The sequence below is a fragment of the Pterocles gutturalis genome, unplaced genomic scaffold (genome assembly GCF_000699245.1).
Source record: "Pterocles gutturalis isolate BGI_N339 unplaced genomic scaffold, ASM69924v1 scaffold9404, whole genome shotgun sequence".
Classification (NCBI taxonomy): domain Eukaryota; kingdom Metazoa; phylum Chordata; class Aves; order Pterocliformes; family Pteroclidae; genus Pterocles; species Pterocles gutturalis.
This window is the reverse complement of record NW_010133188.1, coordinates 5129-19426: the sequence shown is the minus strand read 5'-3', so window position 1 is coordinate 19426 and position 14298 is coordinate 5129. Positions and strand designations below refer to the sequence as shown.

The following is a 14298-nucleotide window of genomic DNA, read 5'->3' as shown; positions in this document are numbered from 1 at the left end:
AATTGTTGTTAACACATTTCTAGGATAGACCCAGATGAAATACCTTTCAAGCTGTTTTTTGTCTTAAGTTTCAAAAAATAAATGAGGAATCTGTAGCATGAGTATCTCATCTTTCCTTTCTTCCATGTAAAGATGGGGAAGTAGTAGTGTATGTTGTTGTTGTAGAAGAAAAAAAAAGCATACGCCATTATGCTGCTTTTTTTTTTTTTTCCACAAAACTGTACAATAGTTTGTTTTGGAAAATATTTCTTTTTTCTTTTAGCTTCAACAAGGAGAAGAGGCAGGACACCACAGTTCATAAGACCAGTAAGTACTGAAACTACTTGCAGTTAACTCGGAGGTGGTTGAAAAAGTTCTCTCAACTATGTGCCTTATCAGTTTGTACAGGTACCCCTTCTGCAGTCTAAACCTGGTGCAACAATCTACTGTGACTATTCCAGAAGCAGCACCTAGTTTCTTTCATCTCCCAACTGTTTTCTGTCTGTGTTCTCATAAAGGGAAAAACATTAGCAATAACAAGCTAACAGTTAGCTTGTATTGACGCCATGTACTGCAGGTCTTACAAGTAACTTCAAGTTGCATTTAAAATAAACCCAGACATTTTAATGTTGTTTTCAGTATGAATTTACAGGATTCGTAGTGGTTGCTTTCTGGCGTAATTAAAAAAATCTGTTATTGTGCATTAATGAAATTGTTCTTGCACATTAAAATTAAAACTAATATCTGAACATTTAATCAATTAGAATTTTCTTGTTTATTCCATACATAAATTTCAAAACTAGTATATTGTGTGTTATAACTTTTGAAGGCAAATAGTGAAAGTGGGCCTGGCATGTATTAAATTTTTGTTTAACTTCCGAGAGTAGATTTAACGATACACCAAAGCAGGCAGACCAGTTGACTGCATATATCCATTTGTCTTTTACACTTCTAAATTAAAAATTAAGGGTTCGGGGAAAGAAACAATGACTTTTTTTTTTTTAAAGAGCATTTGGCTGAAACCTTGGTCAGTTATTGAAGGATATAAGCTATTTCTGCAATACAGTAATGTATTGTTCCCATACTGGAATTTCTATGGCAAGTAATTTCAGAGTTATTAATATCTATTTATTTTAACATGAACTTTTTCAGACTTTCAGAATTCCATAATTTTAAAACTCATTTTCTTGACCACACCAAATGCTTAGGCACTTTAGAAAATAGGGTTTGCAATTAAATACTGGTTTGATTCCCCTTCCTCCCCCTGCTGACTTACTACAACACAAGAAGATGGTAAGTTCTTCTTTCTAAGCATTCCTGAAATAAAATGCAATTGAAGGTCGGGAAAGGCCTGCTACCCGAGCTTTGAGAGGCTATCTTTTAAAAATTCCTTTACAAATGAGCACTAACCTTTGATGTAAATGTGTCTTGGAATTTCTAGCTGTGGTAATTTATTCCTGAAATAACTTTTTTTGTGTGTTGCTCCTGGTTTGTCTCACAAAACAGCATGTCTCCCATCAAACTTTTGTAATTTTCAATTTATTAGCATGCACCTCCCAGGACTGAGAGGATGGCTGTTGATCAGGACTGGAGCAGTGTTTATCCAACAGCAGCTGCGTTTAAACCTGCCTCTGTGCCTCTCCCAATTCGAATGGGTTACCCAGTGAAGAGAGGAGTGCCTCCACCAAAAGAAGGCAACTTAGAACTTATAAAGGTAAGATGCATGCCATTGGTGTGAGACAACTTTTGAAATTATTCAGTGAGAATGCCCTGCTTTGATGGGAATATTTGTATTGGTTACTGTTTTTTGTTATTAAATATGATAATACTATAATTTCCAAATTAGATGGTAACAAATAAAAGTGTAAGTAACAAATGAACAAAGCCAGGAGACTTTTAGTATTATCATGCCTGTGAGTTTTGTTATGGGGCTTAACTTAAGTCTTTTGCTAAATCAGACTTGAGAAGAGTCATTACCTGAATATTTTGTTAAGCACATTGTACTACCTTAACAAATGTTAAAAGTGTAATCAGATTTCAGTAATGCCCCTTTATTTATGAACAGACAAAAAGCTATTATTTTGGTAACTCTTAATACATCTGTTTCAGATTCCCAATTTTTTGCATCTTACTCCTCCTGCAATTAAGAAACACTGTGCAGCTCTTAAAGGTGAGGATTTTTTTTGTTTGTTGTTGTTTTTTTCTTTTTTTCTGTTTTTAAAAACCATCTCTCTTGGAGTTTTAAGACAACACAAAATTTAACTGTGTGTGATGAAGGAGAGGGTGAGACATGATCCACCTGGTTATTTGCCAGGCTTTGGCTAGTATTATATGCTTTCTTGTTGATGCATTGAGTTATACGGGTGGTGGACAGGTATGTCTTGGGAGCTTTTCTGCACACCAGTGAGACTTTACTTTTACCTCTCCATTAGGCCTTGCTTGTACTGGAGAATTTATAGTTTAATGTCTTAGGGAAGATGAATGCGACTCTGTTCTCTGAAAATTATCTGTGATTAAACCAGGGTTTAATCAGTAGCCATTCTGGCATGCATTTGAAAATAAAGCTATTAATAAATTAAACCCTCTGTGAGAGCAAGGTCTGCTGGGGAGATACAGGATCTAATGAAGACCAAGAGCATCTCTGCCAGCCAGCAAGCTAATAAGGAGAACTTAATGAGATGGTTAGCCCAGAGAGAAGTGAAGGCACAAGGGTGCAGGGAGGAGATGGAATCATAGAATCATTTAGGTTGAAAAAGACCCTTAAGATCATCAAGTCCAACTGTTAACCTAGCACTACCAAATCCACCATTAAACCATGTCCCTAAGCACCATGTCTACACGTCTTTCAAATACCTCAAGGGATGGTGACTCAAACACTTCCCTGGGCAGCTTCTTCCAATGCTTGACAACCCTTTCGTTGAATAATTTTTTCTTAATATCTAGTGTAAACCTCCCCTGGTGCAAATTGAGGCCATTTCTTCTTGTCCTATTGCTTGTTACTTGGGAACAGAGATCGACACCCACTTTGTTACAGTCTCCTTTCAGGCAGTTGTAGAGAGTGATAAGGTCTCCCCTCAGCCTGTGTGATAAAAGATACAAGACCTGTCTTGAGTTTCCTGTATGCAAATGCACGCAGCATAGGAAACAGGAAGAATTAGAAGCCTGAATCATCACACAAATGCAGAGTGAAAGCTTGTATGATTGAGTTATGGGCAGGGATGATGTGGAGGAGGAGCTGAGCTGTACCGAAAAGAACAGCTCAGATACGGAGCTTTGCAATGAGATGCGTAGCAAGCTGGTCAAGAATTTGAGAGTTGGGATCAGAGGAGAAGCCAAAAAGGATGTCTTGGTGGGCATTTGCTAGAGACTACCTGGTTGAGAAGAAGAAGTGGATGAACAGCTGAAAAAAGCCTCACAACTGCAAGTTTTGGTTTCCACGGGGAACTGCAGGTGTTCCAACATCTGCTAGAAGGGTAACAGGATGGGATGCAAGCAACCTAGGAGATTTCTGGAGAAGGTTAAAGATAATTTCTTGATGCAGATTCTGGACACACTGTCTATGAGAAGGTGCTGTGTTGCACGTGCTACTCACAAGTATGGAAAAACTGGTTGAAGATGTAAAGGTTGATGGCAGCCTTGATTGGGATTTTGATCGTGGAGTTTTAGATCTTGAGAGAAGTGAGGATGGCAAATAGCGTATTGAAGGTAATTCTCCATGTAGATGATCAATGAGTTGACTAGAAGACATGTTCTGTTGGGTTTGTTGTTCAGAAACAAGGAAGAACTGGTCAAGTATGTGAAGGTTAGGGGCATCCTTGGTAACAGTGGTCATGAAACTGTGGTGCTTAAAATCCTGAGAGAAGTGAGCAAGACAGACAGTGGAACTACAGTCTGGGCTTCAGGAGAGTGATTTTGATTTATTCTGGGATCTGCTTGGCATACATCATGGGGAACATTCTGGGGAGCCAAGTGGCCCACTAGAGCTGGTGGATGTTTAAGTTCAACCTCCGTAAAAGAGCAAGAATGGTACACTCCAGTGTGCAGACAGTTGAGCAAATATGTCAGAAGGACAGCATGGGTGTGCGGGGAACTCCTGAGTGACCCGAGATGCAAAAAGGAAGTACACAGAAAGTGGAAGGAGGTAATGACTACCCAGGAGGAAGAGGATATTTTTGCCTGACCATCTTCAAGAAAGGCAAGAAGGAAGATGCAGGGAACTGCAGGTCAGTCAGCCTCACCACATTCCCTGGAAGCTTATGAAGCAAACCTTCCTGGAAGCCATTTCCAAGTATGTGAAAACAGGCTTTATAACAATCTGGGTAATGGTAGAGAACACAACCTCAGCAGGTCTTCAGATAATAACGAATTGAGGGGGAACAAGTGATACATTGGAGAGCCGAGCTGCTATTCAGACGGTTGTCAACAGGCAGTAAAAAAATCTGCTGCAAGGACCCTCATGAAGTTAAACAAAAGCAACTGTAAAGACCTGCCTCTGGGATGGAATAGCCCATGCAGCCGTACAGGCAGGGGGGATGTTGGGGCAGGCAAACTGTTATATAGAAGCTTTGCAGAAAAGGCCATGTGGAGCCTGGTGGGCATTTGAAAGTTGACCATAAGACGGCAGCCTTCCTCGCCACAAGGACACACTAACTGCATACTGGGTTGTATTAACAAGAGTGTAGCCACCACATTCAGGAAATTAATTCTTTTCCTTCTGTTGAGTCTTGTATCCAGTTCTTCTGGAACATCAAGAAAGATGTGGACCTGTTAGAGGTGAGCCACACAAATGACCAGAGGGCTGGAACACCTCTCCTGTGAAGAGAGGCTTTGAAAGTTGGGGTTGTTCAGCCTGGAGAAGAGAAGGCTCTGGGGGAGTTTACTGTTGCCTTTCAGTGTGTAAAGGGGACTTAGAAGAAAGATGGGGAGAGACTTTTTACCAAGGCCTGTAGTGACAGGACAGGAGTCAATGGTTTTAAACTGGAAGAGGCTAGATATTTAGATTGGACACAAGGAAGACATTTATCATGAGGGTGGTGAGACACTGGAAGACCCTGCCCAGAGGAGCTATGGATGCCCCATCACTGGATGAGTTCAAGGTCAGGTTGGACAGGACTTTGAGCAGCCTGATCTAGTGCAAGATGTCCCTGCCCATGGTGGGTGGGTTGGACTAGGTGATCTTTGAAGGTCACTTCCAAACTAAACCATTCTATGATTCTATTTGGCAGTTGTGAGACTCCATTTGAAGCACTGTATCCTGTTTTGGGAAGTCCAGTACAAAGAAAAACATTGAAGCATTGAAGTACTGGAGCAAGTCTAGCAGAGACCCTGCTGTTATCTAAATGAGTATGATTTCTATAAATAGTACTTTAAAAAGATATATTGCAATGAATTTACCAAAAAAAAAAAAAAAACCAAAAAACTAAAACCCAGCAGATATTACTTGGCGTGTTTTCGCTTTATTATACAGATTTTTGCACTGAGTGGCCAAGTGCTTTGGACAGTGATGAGAAGTGTGAGCAGCATTTTCCCATTGAAATTGAAACGGTAGATTATGTTTCTTCAGGGACATCTATTCGTAACCCCAAAGCAAGAGTGGTGACTTTAAGAGTAAGTAGTATTTTTGGTAAACAGCCTTTGTTTCAAAAATCCAGATACTTGGCTTTCTTTTCAAAACATGTGCAAGTGGGTTATGTTGTAAGGAAATGAAGGAAATGGTTTACTGAATGTCTGAATAAAAAGCAGTGGATTTCCTTAAGTATATTGCAGCATGTTAGAGCTGAGGTTGTAAGTTCATGGATGTGTATTTATAAATGAAGACTAAGCTCTGATATGAACAAAATAACATACCTTCTGAAGAATCCACTTGTAGCAAAGACTGTAAGTGCCTTTGTGCTTAATGTCTTGCTTAGACTCTTATTGCTAATTTATGGACCCTAGAAATGCACAAGTATTGAAAGACAGGTCATATGAATGCGGCGCTATTACTGAGTACTGAGTTGGCAGACCTTCAGGCACCAATGTGTATGCAGTAGGAGCAGCAGCCTTCTGATCATAGGATCATGGGGTACTTGAGGTTAGAAGGGAATTCAGTTTTCCAGAGTGACCTTGTGCACAAAGTAAGATAGGTATGAGATCAGACCAGGTTCCCTGGGACTTTATCCAGTTGGGTCTCGAAAACCTTCAGAACTGTGATTGCACAACCTCTCTGGACATCCTGTTCCAGTGCTTGCCTCTCTTCGTGGTAGTAAAGTTAGGATTGTGCTGTGGCTTTTGAACATGCATTTTGAGATGAGATTTGAGCCTATCTTAAGAGCAACAGCAGCAGTGGGGACAGTGATAGTTGTGTTGTTACTCTGTCAATATAGAAGTTCAAATACTGCATGATACCACATGCTCATGACACCTTTACGACATCTAGTCATGGCAGCTTTGAAGAGTAGTGGTTTGTTTTGCCTGTAGGAGTCTCCACTTTATGTTGTAAAACCTTTGGGGCTGAAATTTAATTTGGCCTGTCATTGACTGAAATATACATTTCATACCACTTGTAGTCATAGCATGCTAGAGTTTTAGCCTTTCATCTCCTAATTCAGATCCATGGTTGAGACCAAATTTTCACTAATTTGTATGCATTAGAAATTAAAGGGAATGGAGTGTATCTGTGAGAACAGAAGCCCCTGACTTCATGCTGGGTTGTGAATGTGTGCAGGAAGAGGCACACATTGCACCTTCCTTGTTCCCATATTTAGTTGTCTCAGGTGGAGTAATACTGACGTTTGCAGGTCAGTGTAGGGGAAAGAGCTCAGCTGCTCAGATAAGCAACCTTGAATCTCTTCCCATTAAAAACAGCAGGTAGTGAGTGTATGTACATTTCTTGCTTTCTAAATCATGTAAAACATTGAATATAACTGTCTTCTGTTAGATGTGGCTCTTGAGACACAAGCTGTTGGACTAGGGGTTAGCTATGCTGCAGTGGAGAGAATAATTCAAAATGACACACAAATAAGCATGTCTGTGTTATCCTGTCTAAATCTGTCCATTAATGTTAACTGGCCATGGTACTTGCAAGGCATTATGTGGATGTGTATTATGCACGTATATTAAAAAAAGGAGGGGTTGGAGTGGGAGACAAAAATGGAACAACTGTCCATATGCTTTTTCAGTTATTGGTGTTCTGATCCCAGACTTCATTAATAAATTATTTCTCTAATTAATCCTCTGATTAATCTGTTGACAACAAAATCTACCAAGGGAGGGGGAAGAGAAGGATTTAAAGGTGAAAGCAGATGGCACTGGGCCAGATAGTGGTTGAGTTTGTATCAATGAAAAGAGCATTTACTGTGTGCTGTGTTACCAACTGTGATAGACTCTTTGGTGGACCTTCATGATAAAGATTTTCTTCTTTAAATATTATTTAAAAGTTAAACATTTTAAATCTTAATTTAAAAATTATGCCTTTTTTCTGCCAGGCATCATACTGGAGATGATAACTTTTCATCTCTTGTAGTCTAATGCCAGTAGTTCTTGTAATTAAATTTATCCTAGTCTATTCCCAATTGTCCATGTTGTGCCAGACAACATAGTACTACAGGATGTTAAATGAAACTTCTTTTTAAATCAACTGCTGTTCTTTATGGAGCTGTAACTTTTCTAAATTAAACATAAAATAGTCTGCAACATTCCAGCTAACAATTATAAGTTGTCCAGTTGCTGTCCCATTTTGAAACAAGAAGCCATATAAATATTTTTCACTTTAAAGTGACTTTGGATTAGTAAAAACAACACATTTTTTTGTGATCCTGTAATTTAGGCAACAGACCAGATAGCGTTTTAGTTTTTGTAGGAAAAGCAAGTCGTGTGGAATAAAATCATAGCTTTATTAACAGTGAATTTCAGATAATCACACTGTATGAAGGCAGCATGATCCAACTATGATAATGCCATCCTTTTAAGACAGTGAAAAAGTACTACTCAATGACATTGTTTTGCGTTGTTGGTTCAAGTGACCTAATGCAGGACATGTGGGCTGGAGTATCCCATTAAGTTTAGATACTCATGGTCATAAAGCGCTTACGTGCACCAGCAGTTGTATGCTTGCCAGACAGTTGTGCCTGAAACTCTTTAGAGTTGGAGCATTCTTTCTTTCTGTGAATGTTAGAGAAAGACAATATTAAGAAAATATGTTTTACAGAAAGGTATTTGTCATCAGTTTGGGCAAGCATTTCCAGCCAGCAGTGAGGGTAGGCTGTTCTGTAATGGAAGGTGATCCAAGGGTAGTGAGGCAGGCAGGGGCAGCGACCTCCCCAAAAAGAGTGCAGCTACTGCCTGAGCAAGGTGAGCAGGACAGGTCTGGTAATAGTAACCTCATCCATCCAACAGCCCAGGAATCACTGGACAAGTTCATGGTAAGGCAAGTTTGAAGTCGAAGCGGGAAGACAAGTCAGTGGGTCAGGATTGGGTCTGGTGACAATAACTATGGTCAGTCAACAGTCTGGTGATTGTCAACCCAATCCACAGCGATGCAGTAGGTGAGTTCAAGCCAGGAAGTCAAGGATGGGCATCGGGGTTGGGTCTGTGTGGGCCATGGCTAGGCCCAGACATAGCTGCACTGTGGTTCAGGCAGAGACTGAGGCTTGAGTGCCTCAGCTTAGTTGCAGCTTCTCAGTAAAGGCAGGGCAGGCCCACCTTCTCATAGCTCCTTTTTTTGTCAACACTGATTCAAGGCTACATGGCTATACTGTATGGAAGGGCACTGTATGTAAGGCAGCCTTGAGCACAAGCTGCCAGACCCTTACAACGGGATGATATGTGCAGAAGCGATCTTGGAAGTATACTGCCTTCAAAAGTGATTGTTCGTGGTCATTTTAGGTCACACTAATAATAGAGCTGTTTGCCTACAGCTTGACCATTGCCTTAAAGGCTGGATGCACCTAACAGGTCTGATAGAATTAGATTTGAAAAAATGACCATCTAAAGAACCTGAAGGTGCACAAGCCCATGGGATCTGAAAAGATCCATCCACGGGTTCTGTGACAAGTGGTGTTCCTAAGGGATTGGTACTGGGACCAGTGCTATTTAACATCTTTGTCAGCAACGTGGACAGTGGGATAGAGTGCACCCTCAGCAAGTTTGTGGATGGACACCAAGCTGATGTGGTGCAGTCAATATGCTGGAGGGAAGGGATGCCATCCAGAGGGACCTGGACAGGCTTGAGAGGTGGGCCCACGCCAGCCTCAAAGTTCAACAAAGCCAAGTGCAAGGTCCTGCACATGGGTCAGGGCAATCCCAAGCACAAATACAGGCTGGGTGGAGAATGGCTTGAGTGCAGCCCTGAGCAGAAGGATTTGGGGTGTGGATAGATGAAAAACTGAACATGAGCCGGCAGTGTGCGCTTGCAGCCCAGAAAGCCAACTGGATCCTGGGCTGCATCAAGAGAAGTGTGACCAGCAGGTTGAGGGAGGTGATTCTGCCCCTCTACTCTGCTCTTGTGAGACCCCACCTGGAGTACTGCGTCCAGCTCTGGGCCCCCTAATGCAAGACAGACATTGAGCTGTTGGAGTGGGTCCAGAGGAGGGCCACAAAGATGATCAGAGGGCTGGAGCACCTCCCATATGAGGACAGGCTGAGAGAGTTGGGGCTGTTCAGCCTGGAGAAGAGAAGGCTCTGGGAGGATGTAATAGCAACCGTCCTGTACCTGAAGGGGGTACAGGATGGTACCTCCAGGAGAGATGGGGAGGGGCATTTTACAAGGGCATGTAACAACAGGATGAGTAGTAATGGATTTAAACTGGAAGAGGGCAGATGTAGACTTGATATTAGAAACAAATTCATACTGTGGGGGTGGTGAGACACTGGAACAGGTTGCCCAGAGAAGCTGTGGATGCCCCATCCCTGGAGGTGTTCAAGGCCAGGCTGGATGAGGCTTTGGGCAACCTGGGCTAGTGGGAGGTGTCCCTGCCCATGGCAGGGGGATTGGAACTAGATGATCTTTAAGGTCCCTTCCAATCTACGAAATGTGAACTGGTGAGCTTCTGCTCACCAGTATTCTTGGCATGCATAGTAAATGAGCATGTAATTCCTTGAAAAGGAGATATTTTTCATATTATCTATGGAGTAATGAATGTTAGGGGTTTTTTCAGGATGAGAAGTTTCAGCACTGGAACCCTGTTGTTTCCTCCCTTGTCATATTTAGGTTTAGTATCTCAGTTTTCTTTTCAGGTAGTACTTTTTTCCTGATATTTGTTGGAGCTTCTAATTTCTTTTAGTCCTTCAACTTTTGTTAGTTTTCTGATGCAGGTTTCCTGATTTTTGAACCATTCTTTAGTACAGCAATGACACAGTAGAAAGAATATAGAGAAAAAAACAAACAGCAGACAAATTAGTAAGAAACTTCATGTTGTTAATATTCCTCAGCAACTCTCACTTAATAGAAACTTATGTTTCCAACACCATGTATCTTTAGACTGCCTTCTTATTTGCTATTGTGTAAACAGCTAAAACCAGATTGCTTTACTTTTTATACTTGTTATTGCATATGGAAACTAGGTTCAGACTAGTTTTTAGAGAAAACTTTTTAGAGATTTTTTTTTTTAAATAAATACTAGTTATTTGTTGTATATCTTATGTTTGTGGGTTTTCTGGTACTGGAACAGAAGACAAGCCATTCACACTGTTGTTTGATAAATTACGCGAGATCAGACAGTTCTGGTCTGTTCTGTGTGCATCTTTGCATACTTCTGTTAATCTCCCAGTAATGACTTTGAAAATTCTCGTTTGATCTCTCTTGAGTCTTTCCTCCTCTTTTGGATACTTGTAATAAATATCTTTGAGATATCTTAGTATTAGCCTTACTGATCTGTATTAAAAAAAAAAATCTAAAAAAGATTTATTTTTCCATAGGAAGTACACATGAATATGAAGTACAGCTACAAACTAAACTGACAGCTCTTTTTTCCTCTGGAAAAACTTTTGAGTAGAAATATTCTTCCCCAGCCCTTCTGGTATTCGGATGAAAAGAAATTTATTGTTTGAATATTCAGATTATATTTGCGTTGTTGTTAAGACTTCTGAAATGTCATACAGTCAGAAGAAATTCTGCAAATGTGTACTTAACAGCTATCCTTTTAATTCTTGATAAAAGATGTGCCTATAACTATCTGAAAATATTTTCAGGGTGCAGAGATTGGATTTATCCAAGTAACTAAAGGTGTTTTCTCTTGTACTTGAAGGTTAAACTTTCTAACCTGAATTTGGATGACCATGCAAAGAAGAAGCTCATTAAACTTGTAGGAGAGCGGTACTGTAAGGATACAGATACGCTCACAATTACGACGGACAGGTACGGTTACAAAAAGGAAAAAAAATGCCTGTAGCAATGGTCACAGTATAGAAAGGGATGGATGTCTTCCAGTAATACCAGTTATTGTCTTGGTAAATGTATTGGTTCTGGTTGACATGTAGTTAGTTTCCCCATAGCAGCCCTCCTAGCGTTGTGTGCTGCACTGGTAGCTAGAAAGGTGTTGATAACACCAGTGTTTTGGCTACTGCTTAGCAGCGCTCACACAGCATCAAGGCTGCCCCCCCAACCCCCGCCCCCCCCCCAGTAGGTTCCGGGCCTCAGGATCTTGGGAGGGGACATAGCTGACCCAAATTAACCAAGGGGATATTCCATACCATATGACATCAGCTCAACAATAAAAGCTACGGGAAGGCGGGACAAGGAGGGGGGCATTTGTTGTTACAACGTTTGTCTCTGGGAGCAACTGCTATGCGTATTGAAGCCCTACTTCCCGGGAAGTGGCTGGACGTCGCTTGCTGATAGGAAGCAAAGAATAAAATCTTTGTTTTTGCTTTGCTTCCATGTGTGGCCTTGGCTTTTGCTTTAATTAAACTGCTTTTATCTTAACCCACAAGTTTTTCATCTAATTTTCTTCCCCTTATTCTGCTGAAGGGGAAGTGATAGAGCGGCCTGATGGGCATCTGGTGTCCAGCCGAGGTTAACCCACCACAGCAAATTATTATATTTTTAAGGCTAAAATATGACTTAAACATACCAGTTACTCCTGTTATTAACTGTTAAAATTGTAATGGACAAATCACATAAGGTCAAACCTAATATTTGTTAAACATTGTTAGTTACTGAAGCTCTGCATTTAGAAGTTTCAAATGTTATTTTAAAGTAGTTGTCATGTTTACCAACAGAACCAATGGGTTCTGTTAGTTTTAACAGTGATGTGAAGAGTTTCAGGCAAGAAAAATTACATCAGTGACCAGACATTTCTCAATGTTTTAATCTTCTAGATATAAATAAATCTCTGTAGTTATTTACAGTTATGCTTAGAAGGCTGCATTGGAGAAACATGTCTTCTTTGTTGAATTGTGAAGCTTTTAAGAGAATACATATATATTCCTAAATTCACGATACACTTGAATTCACAGCTGCTTTCAGTGATAGGAAAAACATTATTGGTAGTCTTTTCTGTTTGCATGGGTTTTTTTGAATTCTTTTTCCCCTCTTAAATTTCCTGTCCTTTGGTATGATATACTGTTCTATACTACATAAAATAAATAAAAAATTGATAAAATTGTGCATATCTTTTTTTACTAGGCTTGGAAATCTGGGTAGTTTACTGGGACCACTTGTGCTACCAACAGTTTCATTTCCCTAGCAAGTCTTATTTTGTGGCTTAAACATTAGGAGACCTGAAAGGAGCTTACCCTCTAGAACATCTGTGAATGGTCTTGTGCTGTATTCCAGAAGAAACTATTGATGTACCTGTTGATATTTCACTTCATTTTTAGTAAATTTTAAGGCCCGAGCTGTGCGTGGTATCCATTTCTTTAATACAGGATTTTCCAGGCTATTATTTAGATTACTTTTAAGCTGAGGCTCTTTCACTATGGAAATACAAGTCAAAAGCTTCAATCCTTTTACAGTTTTATTTGCTAGAATAGTCATAGTCCATAGTCATTCAGATGAGTGGTTTTTAGAGTGTCTCAGATGTAGTCTCGCATGATTCAGTTTGTTGTACATCAAAAAGGGGCGTGAAGGAACCCTCAGGAAGAGATGAGTGTGAGAAAGAGACAGGAGGTTATGGCTGGTCAGCACGAGGAAGAGATTAATGTTATCAAATTCTCAGCAGAAGGTTTTGATGACTACTTTTAAGAAATACACAGTTTTTGCAGAATGGTGTCTTACCCGACAAGTTTTGCTGGTGGTCCAGCTTTGACTTACAGCTACGTTAACTTAAACTTTTCTTAAATCGTTGGCTAGATCTGCTGTTCTGAACTGTATTTCATGGCTATTTTTACCAGTCATCCTCCTCCTTTCAGGTCTGGGGGACAAAAAAAATCAGGTTTTAAGGGAGTTCAGACTAACATATGTTGGATTCCACTGTGACATAGAGGGCAAAGAAATTTTTAGTGTTTTCTGAAGATCTGTAGATTCTTGCATTTTGTACATTTTCCTGTTGACTTGCAGATGCCCATTCTTCCATCTTCTTCATACTCATGCTTTCGTGATGTTATTCTTGATTATGTGTAATTCAGAAATGTGTGTGAATCAAATACACATTTCCTTACGATTCTCTACATTAGAAATTAGGATGGTAAGTTTAACATTTTGTTCAAAAGGATATTACAGTGTCTTGATTTCAAAAAGACTTGCTTTGTTTATGAATTTTCAGGTGTCCACTAAGAAGACAGAACTATGATTATGGCATACACCTCCTCACAGTTTTGTACCATGAATCTTGGGTAAGCAATTGTGAATGACTCGTGCTCTCTAACGCGTGCATGCTAACATGCTTTCTCACTACATATAAAAAGTTCCATGCCTGTGCACAGCTTAAAGTAAGTTAGGGTCTTTCCTTCTTCCACCTCACTTTTCTTGAAATTCAACCAAGGTAAGTTGCTTATGTTTGAATCTTGTTCCCTGGTCAATTTAGTGTGCATTTCTTTAACTTTGCAAGTGCTATTCTATTGTTTGTATACGTAGTTTGCCTCTTTTCAGAAGCTCTCTCATTTTTGACCTTAATAAGAGAAACTTTCCCAATAATTTTTTTCTCACAACAATGAGTGTGAAACTTGACCCTAGCAGAAAACACCTTAATTCTCAGGATTCCTAAATGTACCTTTGGTTTGGCAGCATGCTGGTCTGCCTGTGCGCAGGATTCAAATATGAATTGAGTGCATCCAGAGCAATGGTGTACTCTGATTATCACCTGTTGTCTATGCATTTTTAACACTGTGTTTAAAGACAAAAACAAGTCTATTCCAAAAAAGAAGAGGGATGTGTCACTGGCTTTAAAGCTATGAAAACTA

At 40.1% G+C, this 14298-nt stretch overlaps 1 protein-coding gene across 1 annotated transcript; it reads left to right on the top strand.

The window, feature by feature from the left end:
• Window positions 1–266: 266 nt before the first annotated feature.
• MRPS35 (mitochondrial ribosomal protein S35) lies at window positions 267–13731 on the top strand (the record flags this gene model as incomplete). Its single annotated transcript, XM_010081132.1, has 6 exons — window positions 267–306; window positions 1526–1693; window positions 2089–2149; window positions 5447–5586; window positions 11205–11314; window positions 13662–13731. Coding segments are annotated over exons 2-6 (525 nt in total), but the record flags the coding sequence as incomplete, so codon positions are not given.
• Between the last annotated feature and the right edge of the window lie 567 nt (window positions 13732–14298).